The sequence below is a fragment of the Podarcis melisellensis genome (assembly GCF_964234715.1).
Source record: "Podarcis melisellensis genome assembly, chromosome: 8".
NCBI lineage: Eukaryota > Metazoa > Chordata > Lepidosauria > Squamata > Lacertidae > Podarcis > Podarcis melisellensis.
The window spans coordinates 5,702,591-5,718,886 of record NC_138540.1 but is presented as its reverse complement, the minus strand read 5'-3'; the positions used below and the strand labels follow the sequence as shown (position 1 = coordinate 5,718,886).

The following is a 16,296-nucleotide window of genomic DNA, read 5'->3' as shown; positions in this document are numbered from 1 at the left end:
TAGATGTATTCTTGCATGCTTTTGACCTAAGCAATCTTTGAAGGTGTTCTTTCATGTTTCATGGTGTGCTCCTTTCGTCTTGCACAACAAGTGTTCCACTGTTTCAGAAAGTTTTTCCAGTGGAACCAGTGAATCACTAAGGGACCTTAACCTGCGCTACAGTGGATGCAGCCCTATCTAACTTTCTCCCTAATACTACTGAAATGTTTCTCACTTAGAACAGGTTTGTTTCCTCAGGGCCGGCCCACCCATGAGGCAAAATGAGATAATTGCCTCAGGTGGCAGGATCCACCAGGGCAGCAGATCCTGCTGTTGAGTCCCACCCCCTGTACCTGATGGAGATCTTCCCTGACCACTTCTTACCTGGCATGGAGGGAGTCACCATTTGGGGGTCCGCCTCAGGTGCCAAAATGTCTTGAGCCGGCCCTGGTCTCCCCTTTCCCAATTGAAATCAGCTGAAAAGCTCTGTGCAGCGACAGAGCCCAACTCAAAGCTGTGCGGGGAGGCTGATCAGAGGCAGCCCTTGTGTGATTTGTGTAGTGCCAAGTTAAAGGTCCAGTGCTGCAGTTATTTATCCTTGTCAAGGAACAGTCCCCAGGGCTCACCTGGAAGATCTATCATCTGCATGGGCCTTTCAAAAGCAACAGATGAAATACGGGCATTTCCCTTCCCCCTCCCCCTTCAAGGAACTGCGAAAGGCATTTTGAACGGGAGATCAGCTTTGAACCTGATGAGCTCCACAGATGTCCAGATGAACCAAACCTTAATAAAGCAGCAGCAACCTAAATGTTTCTGTAATTAAACCAATATTGCCTGGAATGATTTTCTTTTCCAGATCAGGAAGTGTCTTGCACCACTGGAATGAAATCTACCACTTTGTGGAACATCTGGCCCACAAATTTATAAGGTAAGAAATTTGGCTGATAGTAGAAGGTTGATTTCAAGAAGTTTAAGTGTGATCAGGCTTCGGACGTGCATGTTTACTCGGAAGTAAGTTCCACTATGTTCAATAGTGCTTAAAGGTAAAGGGTAAAGGGACCTCTGACCATTAGGTCCAGTCGTGGCCGACTCTGGGGTTGTGGCGCTCATCTCACTTTACTGGCCGAGGGAGCCGGCATACAGCTTCCGGGTCATGTGGCCAGCAGGACTAAGCCGCTTCTGGTGAACCAGAGCAGCGCACGGAAACGCCCTTTACCTTCCCGCCAGAGCGGTACCTATTTATCTACTTGCACTTGGACGTGCTTTCGAACTGCTAGGTTGGCAGGAGCTGGGACCGAGCAGCGGGAGCTCACCCTGTCGCAGGGATTCGAACCGCCAACCTTCTGATCAGCAAACCCTAGGCTCTGTGGTTTAACCCACAGCGCCACCCACGTCCCTCAATGGAGCTTAGTCCCAGGTTAAAAGTCCTTTTGTTTTGCTGAGTAAACATGCATGGAATCAGGCCTTCATGTCTAATTGTGGATTATACCAGAGGAGAATCAAGTTCTTTCATCTCTCTTGGCTTCAGTTGGGCTTGTCCCTTTGATTCTTCATAACATCACAGCTGAGAAGAATTCATTGAGCAAATTCACAATTTAACTTGGTTGTGGGAGGGAACCCTCTTACTTGTTTTGCCTTGAGCTTTCCTTTTGCATTACATTGGGTCCTGTTTAATTAAAAGAAGGGAGCATAATTTATAATACAGAATGAATTCCAAAATGGATCCCTCCTTTCTGTATTTGCATGAACAAGGTATCCTAAGGGTTCCACTTTGGTTAGTGACCAAAAGAAATCGATTTATTCATTCTAAAGGTTCCTTTCTCCATCTAATTAAATACCGTACTTTGTTTTTGTTTTTAAAAACCAGTCATGGTATACTTCTAGCCTTTGTGTTATGTTTTTCTAGATCACTGGTTTCCAAAGTAGGGGGTAGGATTACTGGGGGGTGAGGGTGGCGCTCAGAGACACATTAATCACTTATTTACAATTGACCGGGCTGGATCCTAGAGTAAAGCACTTTCCTTGCTTCCTACTCTTATTGCTTTTAAAGCTATTTCCTTAGGTTACATTCGTTTGTAATTATGATTCTGAGTTGCCACAGTTCACAAGATAGCAGTTTTGGAACAGCTGCTGGTTTTCTTATTAATTTGTAACTGTACATCAGTGGTGGGTGAAGGTTTGTACATGTTTGATAAATCGCTACAGACAAATATTTTATGCTCTAAATTTCCTTCACCCTTCTGTTTTCGTTAATAAGAATGTGGGGGGGAATTCATGCAATATTCTTGGCTGAATTTTGTTGTGTTGTTATCTTCCTTAGTGGGCCGTGCAAGCCACTGTTCTGAATAATGTTTTTTATAGGGTTAGCACAAGGGACACTGGGGATGAGTTTATGGAACCAAGGGGATGGCGACTCAATAAAGTTTGGGAACCACTGCTTCAGAGTCTAGAACCACTTAAGCCTGACAACTAGCTGATCTTTGGCACTGTGTGAGGGGCTGGGAAGCGCCTGCAAAACTTCTTTTGGCCCAGCTATGCCTCTTCACCTGTCCCACATGTGATGTCATAGATTACATAATCTGTGGGGCAGGTGGGTGTGGCTAGTTAGGCCCTGCAAGCTCAGTTGGTTCCCCACCGGCTTTTGAGCTATCCTACAAACCAACAAGTTGCCGTGGTGTTCTCCAAAGGAACCTGCAAGATCACCTTACCTCATATCCACCCACTGGACTGCTTCGATCAGTGGAACTGGCAGTGTTTCAGGAGCCCCTTAATACCTGTTCCCCATTAGTAAGAACCTTTTAGTGTGGCAGCACCAACACTTTGGAACTTCCAGCCTGTTGATATCAGACAGGCACCTTCACCTTGCTCTTTTCAGCACCTGCTAAAAGCATAATTGTTTAGACAACCTACCCAGATGTTTAGAAAGTTGATGCAGGTCTTAATCTGTTTTCTGTCTATTGTTATTCAAACTTTTTTGAACATATTAAATTTTTCATTTTTCTTAGTGATGAGTTTGTTGTCTTATCTTTTTCATAAGCAGCTTTGTTTTTTTACAGTCAAGTGGTCTGTATATTTTATGAACTAAATAAACAAACATACGGAAATATTTCTGACGGGTGCCGAAAAGAATACAGCGAAGATCGCTGCCTGATATCAATAGGCAGGGAGTTCCAGAGTGCAAAAGATTCTTATTTTTTTCAGTTCCAGCCCTAGATGGTTCAGAAATGATCCCTGGGTGGGTCCCAAACTCTTTACGTTCATGTTTGTCCATGGTGAACCAAAGTGTGGATTGTAACCCTTGTGTCCCCTTTTTCCAGCCCCCAGTTGAGGATGTCCTTCATTGTTTTCTCAACCAGAGGCTCAACTCTGATGAGGCTCACTGAAGACAGGTAAGAGGAAGCCGGGAAGGCAAGGGGGGTGGTGAGCTGCAAAGGTCTGAGGCTCGAACCCTCCTTGCTGGTTAGCCACTTTGAGAAGACTAGGTGGGGCACTGAGCAGACCCAGCAGATTCCTCTTTTCTTTTTTTTAAAAAATAATATTTTATTAAGTTTCAGAAATAACAACAAACAGAAAAAAGAAAAAACACATACAGAAAAATATAAAGTTACCAAATACAAAAATTACAAACATTTAACTTATAAATAATTTTTTTAAGAAAAAAGCACACTAAAAAAAACACAAAAATCCCTTTTTTTTAATTTCTCCTCTTTGATTCACTTATTTTCCTGACTTCCTCACATCTCCCTTTTTTGTATCCCTTTTAAAAATTATTTCAGCAAATTCATATCCAATTAATTTATCTATTATCAATCCAATCTTATTTTTCACCTTGTTGCTAGAACTCCTTCAGCTCATTTCAATGTCATCAACATTCAAAAATTTTACAATGTTTCTGTAGATAAATTTTAAATTTCCTCCAATCTTCTTCCACCAACTCTTCTCCCTGGTCTCGGATTCTGCCAGTCATTTCCGCCATAGTCGGCATAGTCGACCAATTGGTGCCAAAGAAGGATAGAACTTTCTTTATGTATGCAACAACAGCAGCAAGAATACTTATTGCAAAGCATTGGAAGACACAAGACCTACCCACTCTGGAAGAATGGCAGATGCAAGTGATAGACTACATGGAAATGGCAGAAATGCCCAGCAGATTCCTCTTTTGTCCTTATGACAGTGCGCGTTCAGTTTTGATGGGATGCTTGTGAGGTCTGGTGCCGAGTCTTACAGCCATGGGTTTGACTTCATATCCCTGTTCTGATTTTTGAACCCGTGTGCCTCTGGGGTTTGAAAACCTGCAAAGCGTTTCTTTTTAAAGACTGCCATGGTCCAAAAGCCCTCCAGTACCTTGTCATGGAATATGTTTGGGTACTGGGATGGTGCTGGTGAGATTTGCTGCATTCATGAAACAAACTAGACGCTAGCCTTGAGAAAATGCCAGCTGGACTGAGGAGGCTGGTTCTTGTGCACAATAATGACACAACTGGGGTTTTACGGCTGTATCCTTGAAGGATTTCTTTAAAAGCCAGCTTAAAATGATGTGGAGCGTGCCCCGAGTGCTACAATCAGCCCAATTAAAGTTTCCATAGAATAAATCATAACAAGGGAACTTGTGTGAGAAATGCTTTTCGCTATCCTCTTTCTCTGTGCCACGTGTCGCTTTATTTTATATTGATATTCTTTCTCCTGGGGACGCTCCCCAAAGTCCCCAAAACACACTTGAAATTGTTAAGCCTTCTGGCCTCATTAACATGATGGTGCTTCTCATCAAGTAAGGAATTAAACAGATAATGTTACTGCGAAATGTTAACCGTTCAACTGGAATCTCCCTGGAAAACCAAACCCTTTGCACTAATTGTGAACTGAAGAAATGGGATTTTCTCAACAAATGTTGAGACCCCCTCCCCATGTGTTGGCTGAACTGGCAATCTCCTTCCCATGAAGATACCAGCAGCATGAGTTCATTTGGAGATAGTCTGAGGACCACAGAGGCGTTATCTTGGCTTGAAAGCCTTCCGAACTCCACTTGGCTCCTTCGAGTCAGTTTTCACAGCTGAGTGAAACACCACAGAGCCCACCCTGCTCAGCCTGTTTTTAATCTGTCTGTGTGCCTGCGCTTTGAAAAGATTACATTGGATGTCCAGGGCTTTTAAAAGTCTTTCCCATGAACTCATTAATCTTGAAGTTGGTTTGGATGGAGGAAGAGAAGGAAGAGGGTGGCTGCTTTCACATAAATCTGGAGCCTGAAGATTAGACTCTCGTAATACTAGAGATCGTGGACGTCCAGTGAAGATTCAGGACAGGTAAAAGGAAGTCCTTTTTCACGCAGTGCATCGTTCAACCATGGAACTCCCTCCTGCAGGAATCAGTGATGGATCCGTTATGTTCCACAGCTTATAACAATTGCTTTCTCCATTTGCCTCGAGTTAGACTGATTTTCACCCAGGAATTTAGCAAAGGGGGGATCCATACCCCTGGGCCACCCCCAAACAATGCCCTGCCATACTCTTATTTCCTCTCTTCTGAAGCCAGGTAAAATTGTCTGCTAAGCTATAGATATGTTACACCAGGGAGGACCAACTCCCAAGAGACTGCGATCTACTCACAGTGTAAAAAGACTGGCAGTCATTGTCGTTGGATGGATCAAAGTTGTTGGGCTTTTTTTTAGGAAGCAAACGAATAAAGGAAATGTAAAGTTTCGTTTCTATGACTATGACATATGCAGCTAGCATCTATGTTACATTGTTACAAGTATATGAATGAATGAAGGAAATGGCATATATGAATGAATGAAACAGAATGAGCATTGTGATATACACAGAATATAATCAATACAGTAGTTGATTATATTTAGGGTCCTGAATCCACAGTCAAATAGTGGACCTTAACCTGATGGTCAACTTTTTGTCTAGGAACCAAAAGTTGCTGTGCTTTTTTGGGAAAGGCAAAGTTGTTCAGCTTTTCTTAGGAAGCCAGAGTGATTGAACTTTTTTTATGAAACAGTAGTTGTTGATATTTTTTATTCTTTTTCTTCTTTTTTTTGGGGGGGGGAGGAGATCCCTGAAAGACCAGAGATCTACCAGGAACACCCCACAATCTACCAGTAGAACGTGATCTACCTGTTGGACATGCCTGTGTTACACAATGCCATTTATAAAATCTAGCTATATAAACTTCATTGATTCATCAAAATATTGTGAGCAAGAAGGTCCAGCTGCTTAAATTTTGTGTTGCATGAAAGCGAGGACTGGCTGGAAGGGACAGAATAAAGAACTATAGAACCATAGAATTGTACAATTTGAAGGCCACCTCGCCCAACCCCTACAATACAGGAATACTTACAAGGTATTCAATAAACTGGCCCTGAGCACAGCTTGGGCCCCAGGATACAGTCTAAAGTGCACCTTGCGGAAACTAATCAGGTCTGGTCAGTACCTGGAAGGGAGACTGTTCAGTGAATATATCTGCATTCTCTTGTGTTCCATTGATGGTAGAAAGGCAGGATATTGATGTAAGAAAATGTATTACAAAAATGAAAAGAACATGCTTGACATAAGTTTATTTATAAAAATATTTGCATGCCGCTGTGTCATAAAATATACATACTGTATAAGCAGTTTGCAGCAATAAAAACAAACAAATAAAATACAATAAAACCAGAAAAGTTAAAAGCAGACATCAATTTACTATTGTGATGGATGTATACTTAATTGCCTGGATTGGCCTGGCGAAATAGAAAGTTTTTCCGCAGGTGCTTAAAGATGGCATGAAAGGCTGAGTTGGCTAAATTCAGCATCTAAAAATGTGTCCCCTGTTTCAACTGCGTTGCATTTCATTTTGAATATAGTTTGGAACGGGCAGATCTAAAATCTTTATATCTGAATGTTATTCCTCGTGCACCAATTTTATCCATAGCGAGTTGGCTTTCCCTCAGCGGAGATGTTGTGTTCTGCTGTTTCAGGGAGCAGATCCGTCAAGGCTTGGAGGAGCTCCAGAAGGTCTTGCCAGGAGGAGACACGTACATGCACGAAGGCTTCGAGAGGGTAAATCACAAACCGCACCAGCGTTACACTTGCTCTCAATCACACTGTGGGTGGGCAGCGGGTGGATCAGGCCCGAAACATTGCTGTTTACAAACATGGCCCCTTATTCTTCTCACATTCTTCTTTATGGTTCTGACAGTCATTTTTGTTTCTCTTTCAGGCAAGTGAGCAAATTTACCATGAAAATGTTCAAGGTAAGAATGAGTTGGGGGGTCTCTAAATGAAAGCCTAGGGCTTGTCAATCAGAAGGTTGGTGGTTCGAATCCCCGCGACAGAGTGAGCTCCCATTGCTCGGTCCCTGCTCCTGCCAACCTAGCAGTTCGAAAGCATGTCAAAGTACAAGTAGATAAATAGGTACCCCTCCGGCGGGAAGGTAAATGGCGTTTCCGTGCGCTGCTCTGGTTCGCCAGAAGCGGCTTAGTCATGCTGGCCACATGACCCGGAAGCTGTACACCGGCTCCCTCAGCCAGTAAAGCGAGATGAGCGCCGCAACCCCAGAGTCGTCCGCGACTGGACCTAATGGTCAGGGGTCCCTTTACCTTAAATGGAAGTTGCTTTATTGTCCTGTAAGTGAGGGACAGATGGTACCTGCCTCTTCTGCTGCCCTACCTGTGGAAAATGTCAGGTTTAGATCCCTACCCTTGGACTGACTTGCTCAAAAAGGGAACCTAAAGAACTGAGGCCAACAGCAGTAACAAGTCTCCAGGCCTTATTGACATATTAAAAGCCAACCTATTGCTGGGTCTAGTTATGGGATCAGCCTGAGAGTTCTTAAGCAACTGGAACGTGGATCTGTGCTTTGTCCCTAAGATCAGCTTTTATACCTGAGGACTGGGAAGGGCTTGCTCTGAGTTTACCATTTGTTGTAAAACAGTTTATAGAATTAAAGGATTGCAGTCAGAAAGGATCCTGATTGTCATCTAGTCCAACTGCCAGCAATGCGAGAGTTACAGATAAAGAATCCATCTAACCTTTGCTGAAAAACTTCCAGTGAAGGAGAGTGAAAAAGCTCACAGTTAAAGACTCGGTCCCCAAAATGGTGTTTGATGACCTAGAGTAAGCATAGGCAAACTTGACCCTCCAGATGTTTTGAGACTACGGTTCCCATCATCCCTGACCACTGGTCCAGTTAGCTAGGCTTGATGGGAGTTGTAGTCCCAAAACATCTGGTGGGCAGAGTTTGCCTATGCCTGACCTCGAGTTTAAAATGGAGGAGCAGCCAAATAAGAGTGTAGAAAGAATTTCTGCTTAAGTGGGGTCCTGGATAATGAGAAAGAGTGGGGAGACATTCCTAAGTTTCTTACTGAATGTCTATAACTAGCATAAATTTGGGGTTTCCACTTCGATCCAGGAACTGAGCAGGCAGCACAGGAGTCCTGGCCAGAGATCCTGCACTAATAAACTGCCCTGAGACATTCGTGATTTGCCAGCAATGTGGCAATAAAAAAAAAATCTGCTCCTGGGGTTTTTTTTGGGGGGGGGGGACTCTAACCATAAGGTATTTTAAAGAGGCTGTTAATTACTGGGGCATTTGCTTTTTTCTCCCTTGCAGGTAGAAGTCTTGCTATTATATTTAGCTTTGAGAAGTGCAAAATGTCATCTTTAGCATGTAATCCTTGATTTCAGAGGCCTCTCAGATTTATTGCAAGTTGCTGCTGGCAGCTATCCAAATTACCTTTAATTGGTTCTGCTTCATGATGGTTGTGTGCTTTTCGGTTGATACCGATGACAAGCCTGGGCTGGGCTTAAGAGCAAGATAACAATCTCCTTGGGAGAAGAATGCATTTTGGCAGGCAGTGCTGCAATCTAGATGATAATATGCTTGGCTCTTCTACTTTACAAGCAATTCTGTCATAGTGGGGCCAGCTCCCAAATAGGTCCAGGGTTCATGAACCTTCCAGAGCATCATTTGCACCCGGGGCCAAACTCTGCAGGGTGGAGGGCACAGCAGCAACCATTGATTCATTTGTTTATAGCATTTATATCCCATCTTTTTCTCCAAGGAGCTCAAGATGGTGAACATGGTTCTCCCCCTCCTCATTTAAAGCCACAGCAGCCCTGTGAGGCTGTGGTACGATATAGTGACTGGCCCCAGGGCCACCTAGTGAGATACAACATAACTGAGTGGGGATTTGAACCCTGGTCTCCCAGGCCCTAGTCCAACACCTTAACCACTATGCCACATTGGCTCTGGCATGGCTCCAACTCTCCCTTCTTCACCCTAAAAGGTAAAGGTACCCCTGACCGTAAGGTCCAGTCGCAGACGACTCTGGGGTTGTGGCGCTCATCTCGCTTTATTAGCCAAGGGAGCCGGCGTACAGCTTCCAGGTCATGTGGCCAGCATGACTAAGCCGCTTCTGGAGAACCCGAGCAGCGCACGGAAACACTGTTTACCTTCCCACCGAAGCGATACCTATTTATCTACTTGCACTTTGACATGCTTTCAAACTGCTAGGTGGGCAGGAGCAGGGACCAAGCAACGGGAGCTCACCCCATCGCAAGGATTCGAACCACCGACCTTCTGATCAGCAAGTCCTAGGCTCTGTGGTTTAACCCACAGCGCCACCCGTGTCCTCACCCTACTATAGGACAAAGGTGGGCTGACTCACAGAGCATGAGTCGCTGATAAGTTTTAGAAAGCATGAGTGCGTGCTCACAGTCGTTCCACTGATCTGTGCTTCTGAGTATGCCCTCTTGCTTATGGGCATCGGAAGTATCTTCCTGGGTTAAGCCCAAGGTCAGACTCGTCCAGTGTCCTTACCATCAATGCCAGCAGTGAGCTACCAGGTAGCCCAGTAGACTCTGCCTTTCCTTCTGGCCACCCATGGCAGAACTGTTAGAATTCCTGTTCCATGGTTGCAGTCATGGGATTTTTGTCTATCACATGACAGTGTATGTTTTGACTTCACAGAGTGGGAAGTGACAGAGATAGGGTGTTTGTGTTACAGTGTTACGTGAAGTGGGACAATTGTCCTTTGTTCTCTCTCTTTGCTGTCTGATGCTAGAGAGAGGGGGAGCCATGTTGCAGTGCTCCGTGTGTGTTTATATGTAAATAAAGTAGATTAGCCAAAATGCTGAGTTGCTGAGGTCTGTTATGCAAGCTGCGAAGACTCTGCGGATCCCTAAGTGTGCCAGTGCCGGTTGGCATCGGTCGCTGTGATGTTCGGGCTGAAGAAAGCTTTTGAAGCTCCCGAACGATCAACCAGGAGGGAGGGAACATACCAGTTGGGCATGTGTCTCTGCCAGAGTCCTACTCGAGTGTAGGCTGAACTCCTGACAAGAACTTGTCTCATGGCATGCTGATGTCACACTCTTATGCATTACCCTCTTTGTAATTGACTGACAGTGACAGAAGGTGGGGAAATGCAGGATGTGGACCCCTGGCAGAGCATAAGGCTCAGTCCCTGCCACCTTCAGGTAGGCCTGGCTAATACTCCTGATTGAAGCCCCGGAGAGGCACTGTCAAGTAGTGTGGACAGTACTGAGCCAGCTGGATCTCTTTGCATGCCAAAGATCCCATCTTCCGTCCCTGGCATCTGCAGGCAGAGCTGGAAAAGCCTCTCTGTCTGAAATCCTGAAGAGCAGCTGCTGCCACTCTGTGTAGACAGCTCTGAGCTGGAAGGACCCGTGATCTGACCTGGGAGAAGGCAGCTCCCTGTGTTACTGTCATGTCATGGCACGAGGCACATCCTGTTAGATGTCACGGATGGGATGGAGGAGCCAGATTCTGTGGCTTGTTCTGGAGGCAGATGCACATTTGCTGCCATGCCTGGTTTGGTCCCTGGGCAGAAACATGTGATGCTATGTTTAAGTCAACACCTAAGGCAGGCATAGGCAAACTCGGCCTTCCAGGTGTTTTGAGACTACAGTTCCCATCATCCCTGACCTCTGGTCCTGTTAGCTAGGGATGATGGGAGTTGTAGTCCCAAAACATCTGGAGGTCCAAGTTTGCCTATGCCCAGCTTAAGGTGTAAACCGTAGCTGTGCCGAAGAGGCATTTGGAAGAATCTGTAATGTTCAGGGATGCATCAGAGCCCCACAACAGACTGTGCCTCCTTGCTGTTTGTTTGCTTGGTTGCAAATCCAAGTCTATTGCTGTACAGTGGTACCTCGGGTTACATACGCATCAGGTTACAGACTCCACTAACCCAGAAATAGTGCTTCAGGTTAAGAACTTTGCTTCAGGATGAGAACAGAAATTGTGTGCCGGCCGTGCAGCAGCAGCAGGAGGCCCCAGTAGCTAAAGTGGTGCTTCAGGTTAAGAACAGTTTCAGGTTAAGTATGGACCTCCGGAACGAATTAAGTACTTAACCCGAGGTACCACTGTATACTGTACAGTAATGGTTGGAAAGGCACAGATACTAGCCATAATTCTTCTGTTGTGGCCTGAAAAGCACAATAATGCTGTAGAGCAAGTCGTGCCTTAAAGCTCCATGTCCAAGTGTGTTTTTTTGCACCAGAGTTTTCCCTCCTGCATTTCAGGGGGTTAGACTAGATGACCACCAGAGGTCCCTTCCGACTTCACAGTTCTGTGATTCTATGATTCCATGCATCCACATGCCGTTTGATAATGCTCCACTTCATCTCCTCACTCACCCTATTAATGGAACGGTTTTCTTCTCTTCAGGTTATAGGACGGCGAGTGTCATCATTGCACTGACAGACGGGGAGCTTCACGAGGACCTTTTCTTCTATGCAGAAAGAGAGGTAAATGGGATGGGTTGAAAATCAATGGGAAGATGAGGGGTGGGCGCCTGGCTCCCCATACCTGCCTGTTCAGTCAAAGGTGGGTTTTGTCAGCAGGAAATTTTTTTGTCTTGCCTTCAGTGAAACTATGTGAGCCAAATAACCTGCTTATGTGGGTCATGTATGGTTCTTGAATATGTGGAGTCTATATTTCTTCTGATCACAGACAGAAGACCTTGCCCTTTCTCCCTACTAATGCCAACCTGCCTTCACACAACCGATACGAGTGGTGCTGTGGCCTCTTGGGCTTGCTGATCAGAAGGTTGGCGGTTCGAATCCCCGCAATGGGGTGAGCTCCTGTTGCTCTGTCCCAGCTCCTGCCAATGCAGCAGTTTGAAAGCACACCAGTGCAAGTAGATAAATAGGTATTGCTGTGGTAGGAAGGTAAACGGTGTTTCTGTGTGCTCTAGTTTCCGTCATGGTGTTCCGTTGTGCCAGAAGCGGTTTAGTCCTGCTGGCCACATGACCTGGAAAGCTGTTTGTGGACAAACGCCAGCTCCCTCGGCCTGAAAGCGAGATGAGCGCCGCAACCCCATAGTCGCCTTTGACTGGACTTCACCGTCCATGGGTCCTTTACCTTTTTTTACCTGTTACCTGTACACACCAAATTTTAGGGAGCAGAGCCTTCTGCATCAGAGGCAAGGCAGTGTGGACAGATGCGATTCCTGGCCTCTGCTCTAGACGTCAATCTCTTTGCCTGACCAGCCTTGCTGTGGAGAAGCAGGGAGTGGCATATGCTGGCTGTTCAGTTCTGGGGTCATGGCCATTTCACAGAGGAAGGGTTGAGACTGAGCGACCTATCCCAGTACACCCATCTTTTAGAAACCCTCATACTAAAATGCTCCTCCCATCACGATGCAGGGTTGCTGCAGACAGCTTCTCAAGCACATCTCCCTGTACTTGCAAGAGATCGCATAAGTGAACCTGTATGGTTGGGTGTCAGCAAAACCAAGTGTCCACGAGGAAATTATGCGGCCACCATGTAAACAGCAGAGGCAGCCCAGAGGGGTTTCTCCTACCCAGTCCATAGCCACATCTCAGCTGGGATTTGAAAGTTCAAATGTATCCCATCCAAACCACATGTAGCATTTGACCCATCCGTCTAGACCACACTGGCTTCCACTGACCGCCTCCAAGAATCAGCCTGGCTTACCAACACCCAGTTTCATCCAAAACCCTGTTCTTAGCCATGTTCCTTTACAACCCCTATTCTTATTTTAAAAAACCAAGAAAAGGCACAGCCTTTATCTCCCTTCTCCGTGCAGATGAAAAACCAACATTTTAACTCTCTCCAGGTTTTTCAGAAAAGCAAAGGACCCCTTTCTTTGAGACAACTCGTTCATTAATCTTGTTTTGCCTCAGGAGACAGTGAGCTATCGGGTTCTGTGAGGCCGATGGCATATCTTTGCACCCATAAAGATCATGTTTTGCCTGTCTGACTCTGTCTGCCTGGTGATCAAAACTGGCACGTGTTTTAAGCAAGCCTGACAGCAAGACTTTTGATTTCTTTCTGGAGACTCAGGCAGACAAGGGGAACTTTGTCCAGACAAGCTGGAAGCCACAGACTGACAGTTCAGAGGTCTGTCTCATAGATGGATGCATGTGACAAAATGACTGCAGAGTTCACCTAAAATTGCACCTCATTTGGGGAAAGAATAAGAAAATGGAAACAGATCTGTTAGTTTTTCTATGTGCAGGGCCCTTGGCAACCATCAAGGAGTAGGAACTGGATCTGGCCCCAAATGAGAGGTCCCTTGATGTGGAGCGTTGTGAGACCATCATGCAGTGTGTCTCCCTGGTGCGATTTTAAAATTTTAATTGAAAAACAGGGTGTAAGTTTTCTTAAAAAGTCAGAGAGCTGGCTTGGCACCCATCCTGTGCCATCTGTTTGGAATCAAGCCCAGGTGTCCTGAAAGAAAGGGCAGGTAGCAGATCAGAGTGTGGGAGGGGCTGAGGGAAAAACCACATTCGAGCTTCGTAAAGGTAAAGGGGCCCCTGACCATTAGGTCCAGTCGTGGCCGACTCTGGGGTTGTGGCGCTCATCTCGCTCTATAGGCCGAGGGAGCTGGCGTTTGTCCATAGACAGCTTCCGGGTCATGTGGCCAGCATGACTAAGCCGCTTCTGGCGAACCAGAGCAGCGCACGGAAACGCCGTTTACCTTCCCACCGGAGTGGTACCTATTTATCTACTTGCACTTTGACGTGCTTTTGAACTGCTAGGTTGGCAGGAGCTGGGACTGAGCAACGGGAGCTCACCCCGTCGCGGGGATTCGAATCGCCGACCTTCTGATCGGCAAGACCTAGGCTCTATGGTTTAACCCACAACGCCACCCACGTCCCATCGAGCTTCATACATTCAGCCACTTATTACATTTATATCCCAGCTACCCTCCAGGGAGCCCAAAGGTGGCCTACATACAGTGCCCCACCCTCACAACAAACAGGCAAGGTAGGGTAGGCTGAGAGGCAGTGGCTGAAGCCCTTGTCTCCCTCAGTCCTAGCCCAGCACTCTTCACCACTACACCAGGCTAGCTCTTAATCCACTAGCTCCTAATCCACTTTCCCCTCCATTCGTGTTAGACTGGCGTAGTCCACACCCACATGAATTTGCACATGAGGACTCTTTCCTGTTCATGCCAGGAGTCCCCTGAATTCTGGTAGAGTTTCAAACTGTCTTCAAAAGTAGCCCTGCGTATCTCATGTTGCAGTAATCTAACCTAGAGGTCACCTGAGCATGGATTGCTGAACCCAGGTTATCCTCATTCACTTGATGGGTGGTCCCATATTTTAGGGCTCATCCAGACTTCCTTTGGTGCTAGATTTCTAGAGACATGTCTGCACTTCTTGTCCAAGCATAGAGGTGTTTGGGTTGTTGTTGTTTTTGTTTCAGTGTTTTCCCTGGGAAAACCTGCATTTCCCTGCTGAATCAGAGCAAATACTACTACTACTACTACTACTACTACTACTACTAAATAATTTATTATTATTTATACTCCGCCCATCTGGCTGGGTTTCCCCAGCCACTCTGGGCGGCTTCCAGCAAAATATTAAAATACAACAATTCATCAAATATTAAAAGCTTCCCTAAACAGGGCTGCCTTCAGATGTCTTCTAAAAGTCAGATACAGTGGTACCTCCAGTTACATACACTTCAGGTTACAGACACTTCAGGTTACAGACTCCACTAACCCAGAAATAGTACCTTGGGTTAAGAACTTTGCTTCAGGATGAGAACAGAAATCGTGCTCCGGCGGTGCGGTGGCAGCGGGAGGCCCCATTAGCCAAAGTGGTGCTTCAGGTTAAGAACAGTTTCAGGTTAAGAACAGACCTCCGGAACGAATTAAGTTCTTAACCTCAGGTACCACTGTAGTTGTTTATTTCCTTGACATCTGGTGGGAGGGTGTTCCACAGGGCGGGCGCCACCACCGAGAAGGCCCTCAGCGTGGCTCCCTGTCACCTCCCTTCTCATAGTGAGGAAACTGCCAGAAGGACCTCAGCGCTGGACCTCAGTGTCTGGGCTGAACAATGGGGGTGGAGATGCTCCTTCAGGTATACTGGACTGAGGTTGTTTAGGGCTTTAAAGGTCAGCACCAACACTTTGAATTGTGCCCAGAAACGTCCTGGGAAAATTAGTGGGAAATCCAATTGCCATTTGCTCCAACTCAGTGTTAAAACACAGGACCTCTGATCCCTCAGGCTGTGCTGAATGGCCATGAAGGGCAAATGCATCTTTTGCAAGCAGGCCACAGACTGTGGCATCTATTCCTAGTCAGAGAAAACAGCCTGGCCAAACCTATCCCAATTCCTCAGTAACAGAATAAGGCAACTGGATATGCTCCATGCATAATGTTCCTCCCCCTGGATTTGATTGGATTTTTTTTGCAGTGGGTGGAGTTGGGAGTTCAGGCCAGCGGTTGTCACAAATGGGAGATCACCCTCCTCCCTGCATGAATGTTGCAACAAACCACCCCCTGCCATTTAAACACATAAAAGGAAGCAAAAGCTTTAGGGTGGCTGAGCCAGGTTTTTCGGAGCTTTAAGAGGGAGCTTGGGATGCGGGTGGCGCTGTGGTCTAAACCACTGAGCCCAGGGCTTGCCAATTGGAAGGCCGGTGGTTCGAATCCCCGTGATGGGGTGCGCTCCCGTTACTCGGTCCCTGCTCCTGCCAACCTAGCAGTTCGAAAGCACATCAAGTGCAAGTAGATAAATAGGTACCCCTCTGGCGGGAAGGTGAACGGTGTTTCCATGCACTGCTCTGGTTTCGCCAGAAGCGGCTTACTAATGCTGGCCACATGACCCAGAAAAACTGTCTGCAGAAGCGGACAAATGCCGGCTCCCTCGGCCAGTAAAGCGAGATGAGCTCCGCAACCCCAGAGTCGTTTGCGACTGGGCTTAATTGTCAGGGGTCCCTTTACCTTTCAGAGGGAGCTTGGCAGGCAAAAGAGTCAGTGATACAGAGCTGTTATTTCTCCAGTACATCCCAGGTCAGAGTGGCATGCAGGTCAGAGTGACATGTCGTTAGTTGGATAGT

General features: G+C 46.2%; 1 protein-coding gene across 1 annotated transcript in view; it reads left to right on the top strand.

Moving 5' to 3' along the window:
• Positions 1–16,296, top strand: part of ANTXR1 (ANTXR cell adhesion molecule 1) — a 129,120-nt gene that overhangs the window by 12,592 nt on the left and 100,232 nt on the right. Inside the window, exons 2-6 of the mRNA XM_081922555.1 lie at positions 836–907; positions 3,297–3,368; positions 6,938–7,019; positions 7,180–7,213; positions 11,647–11,726. Coding sequence (XP_081778681.1) covers positions 836–907; positions 3,297–3,368; positions 6,938–7,019; positions 7,180–7,213; positions 11,647–11,726 — 340 coding nt within the window. The remainder of the gene's footprint in view (positions 1–835; positions 908–3,296; positions 3,369–6,937; positions 7,020–7,179; positions 7,214–11,646; positions 11,727–16,296) is intronic.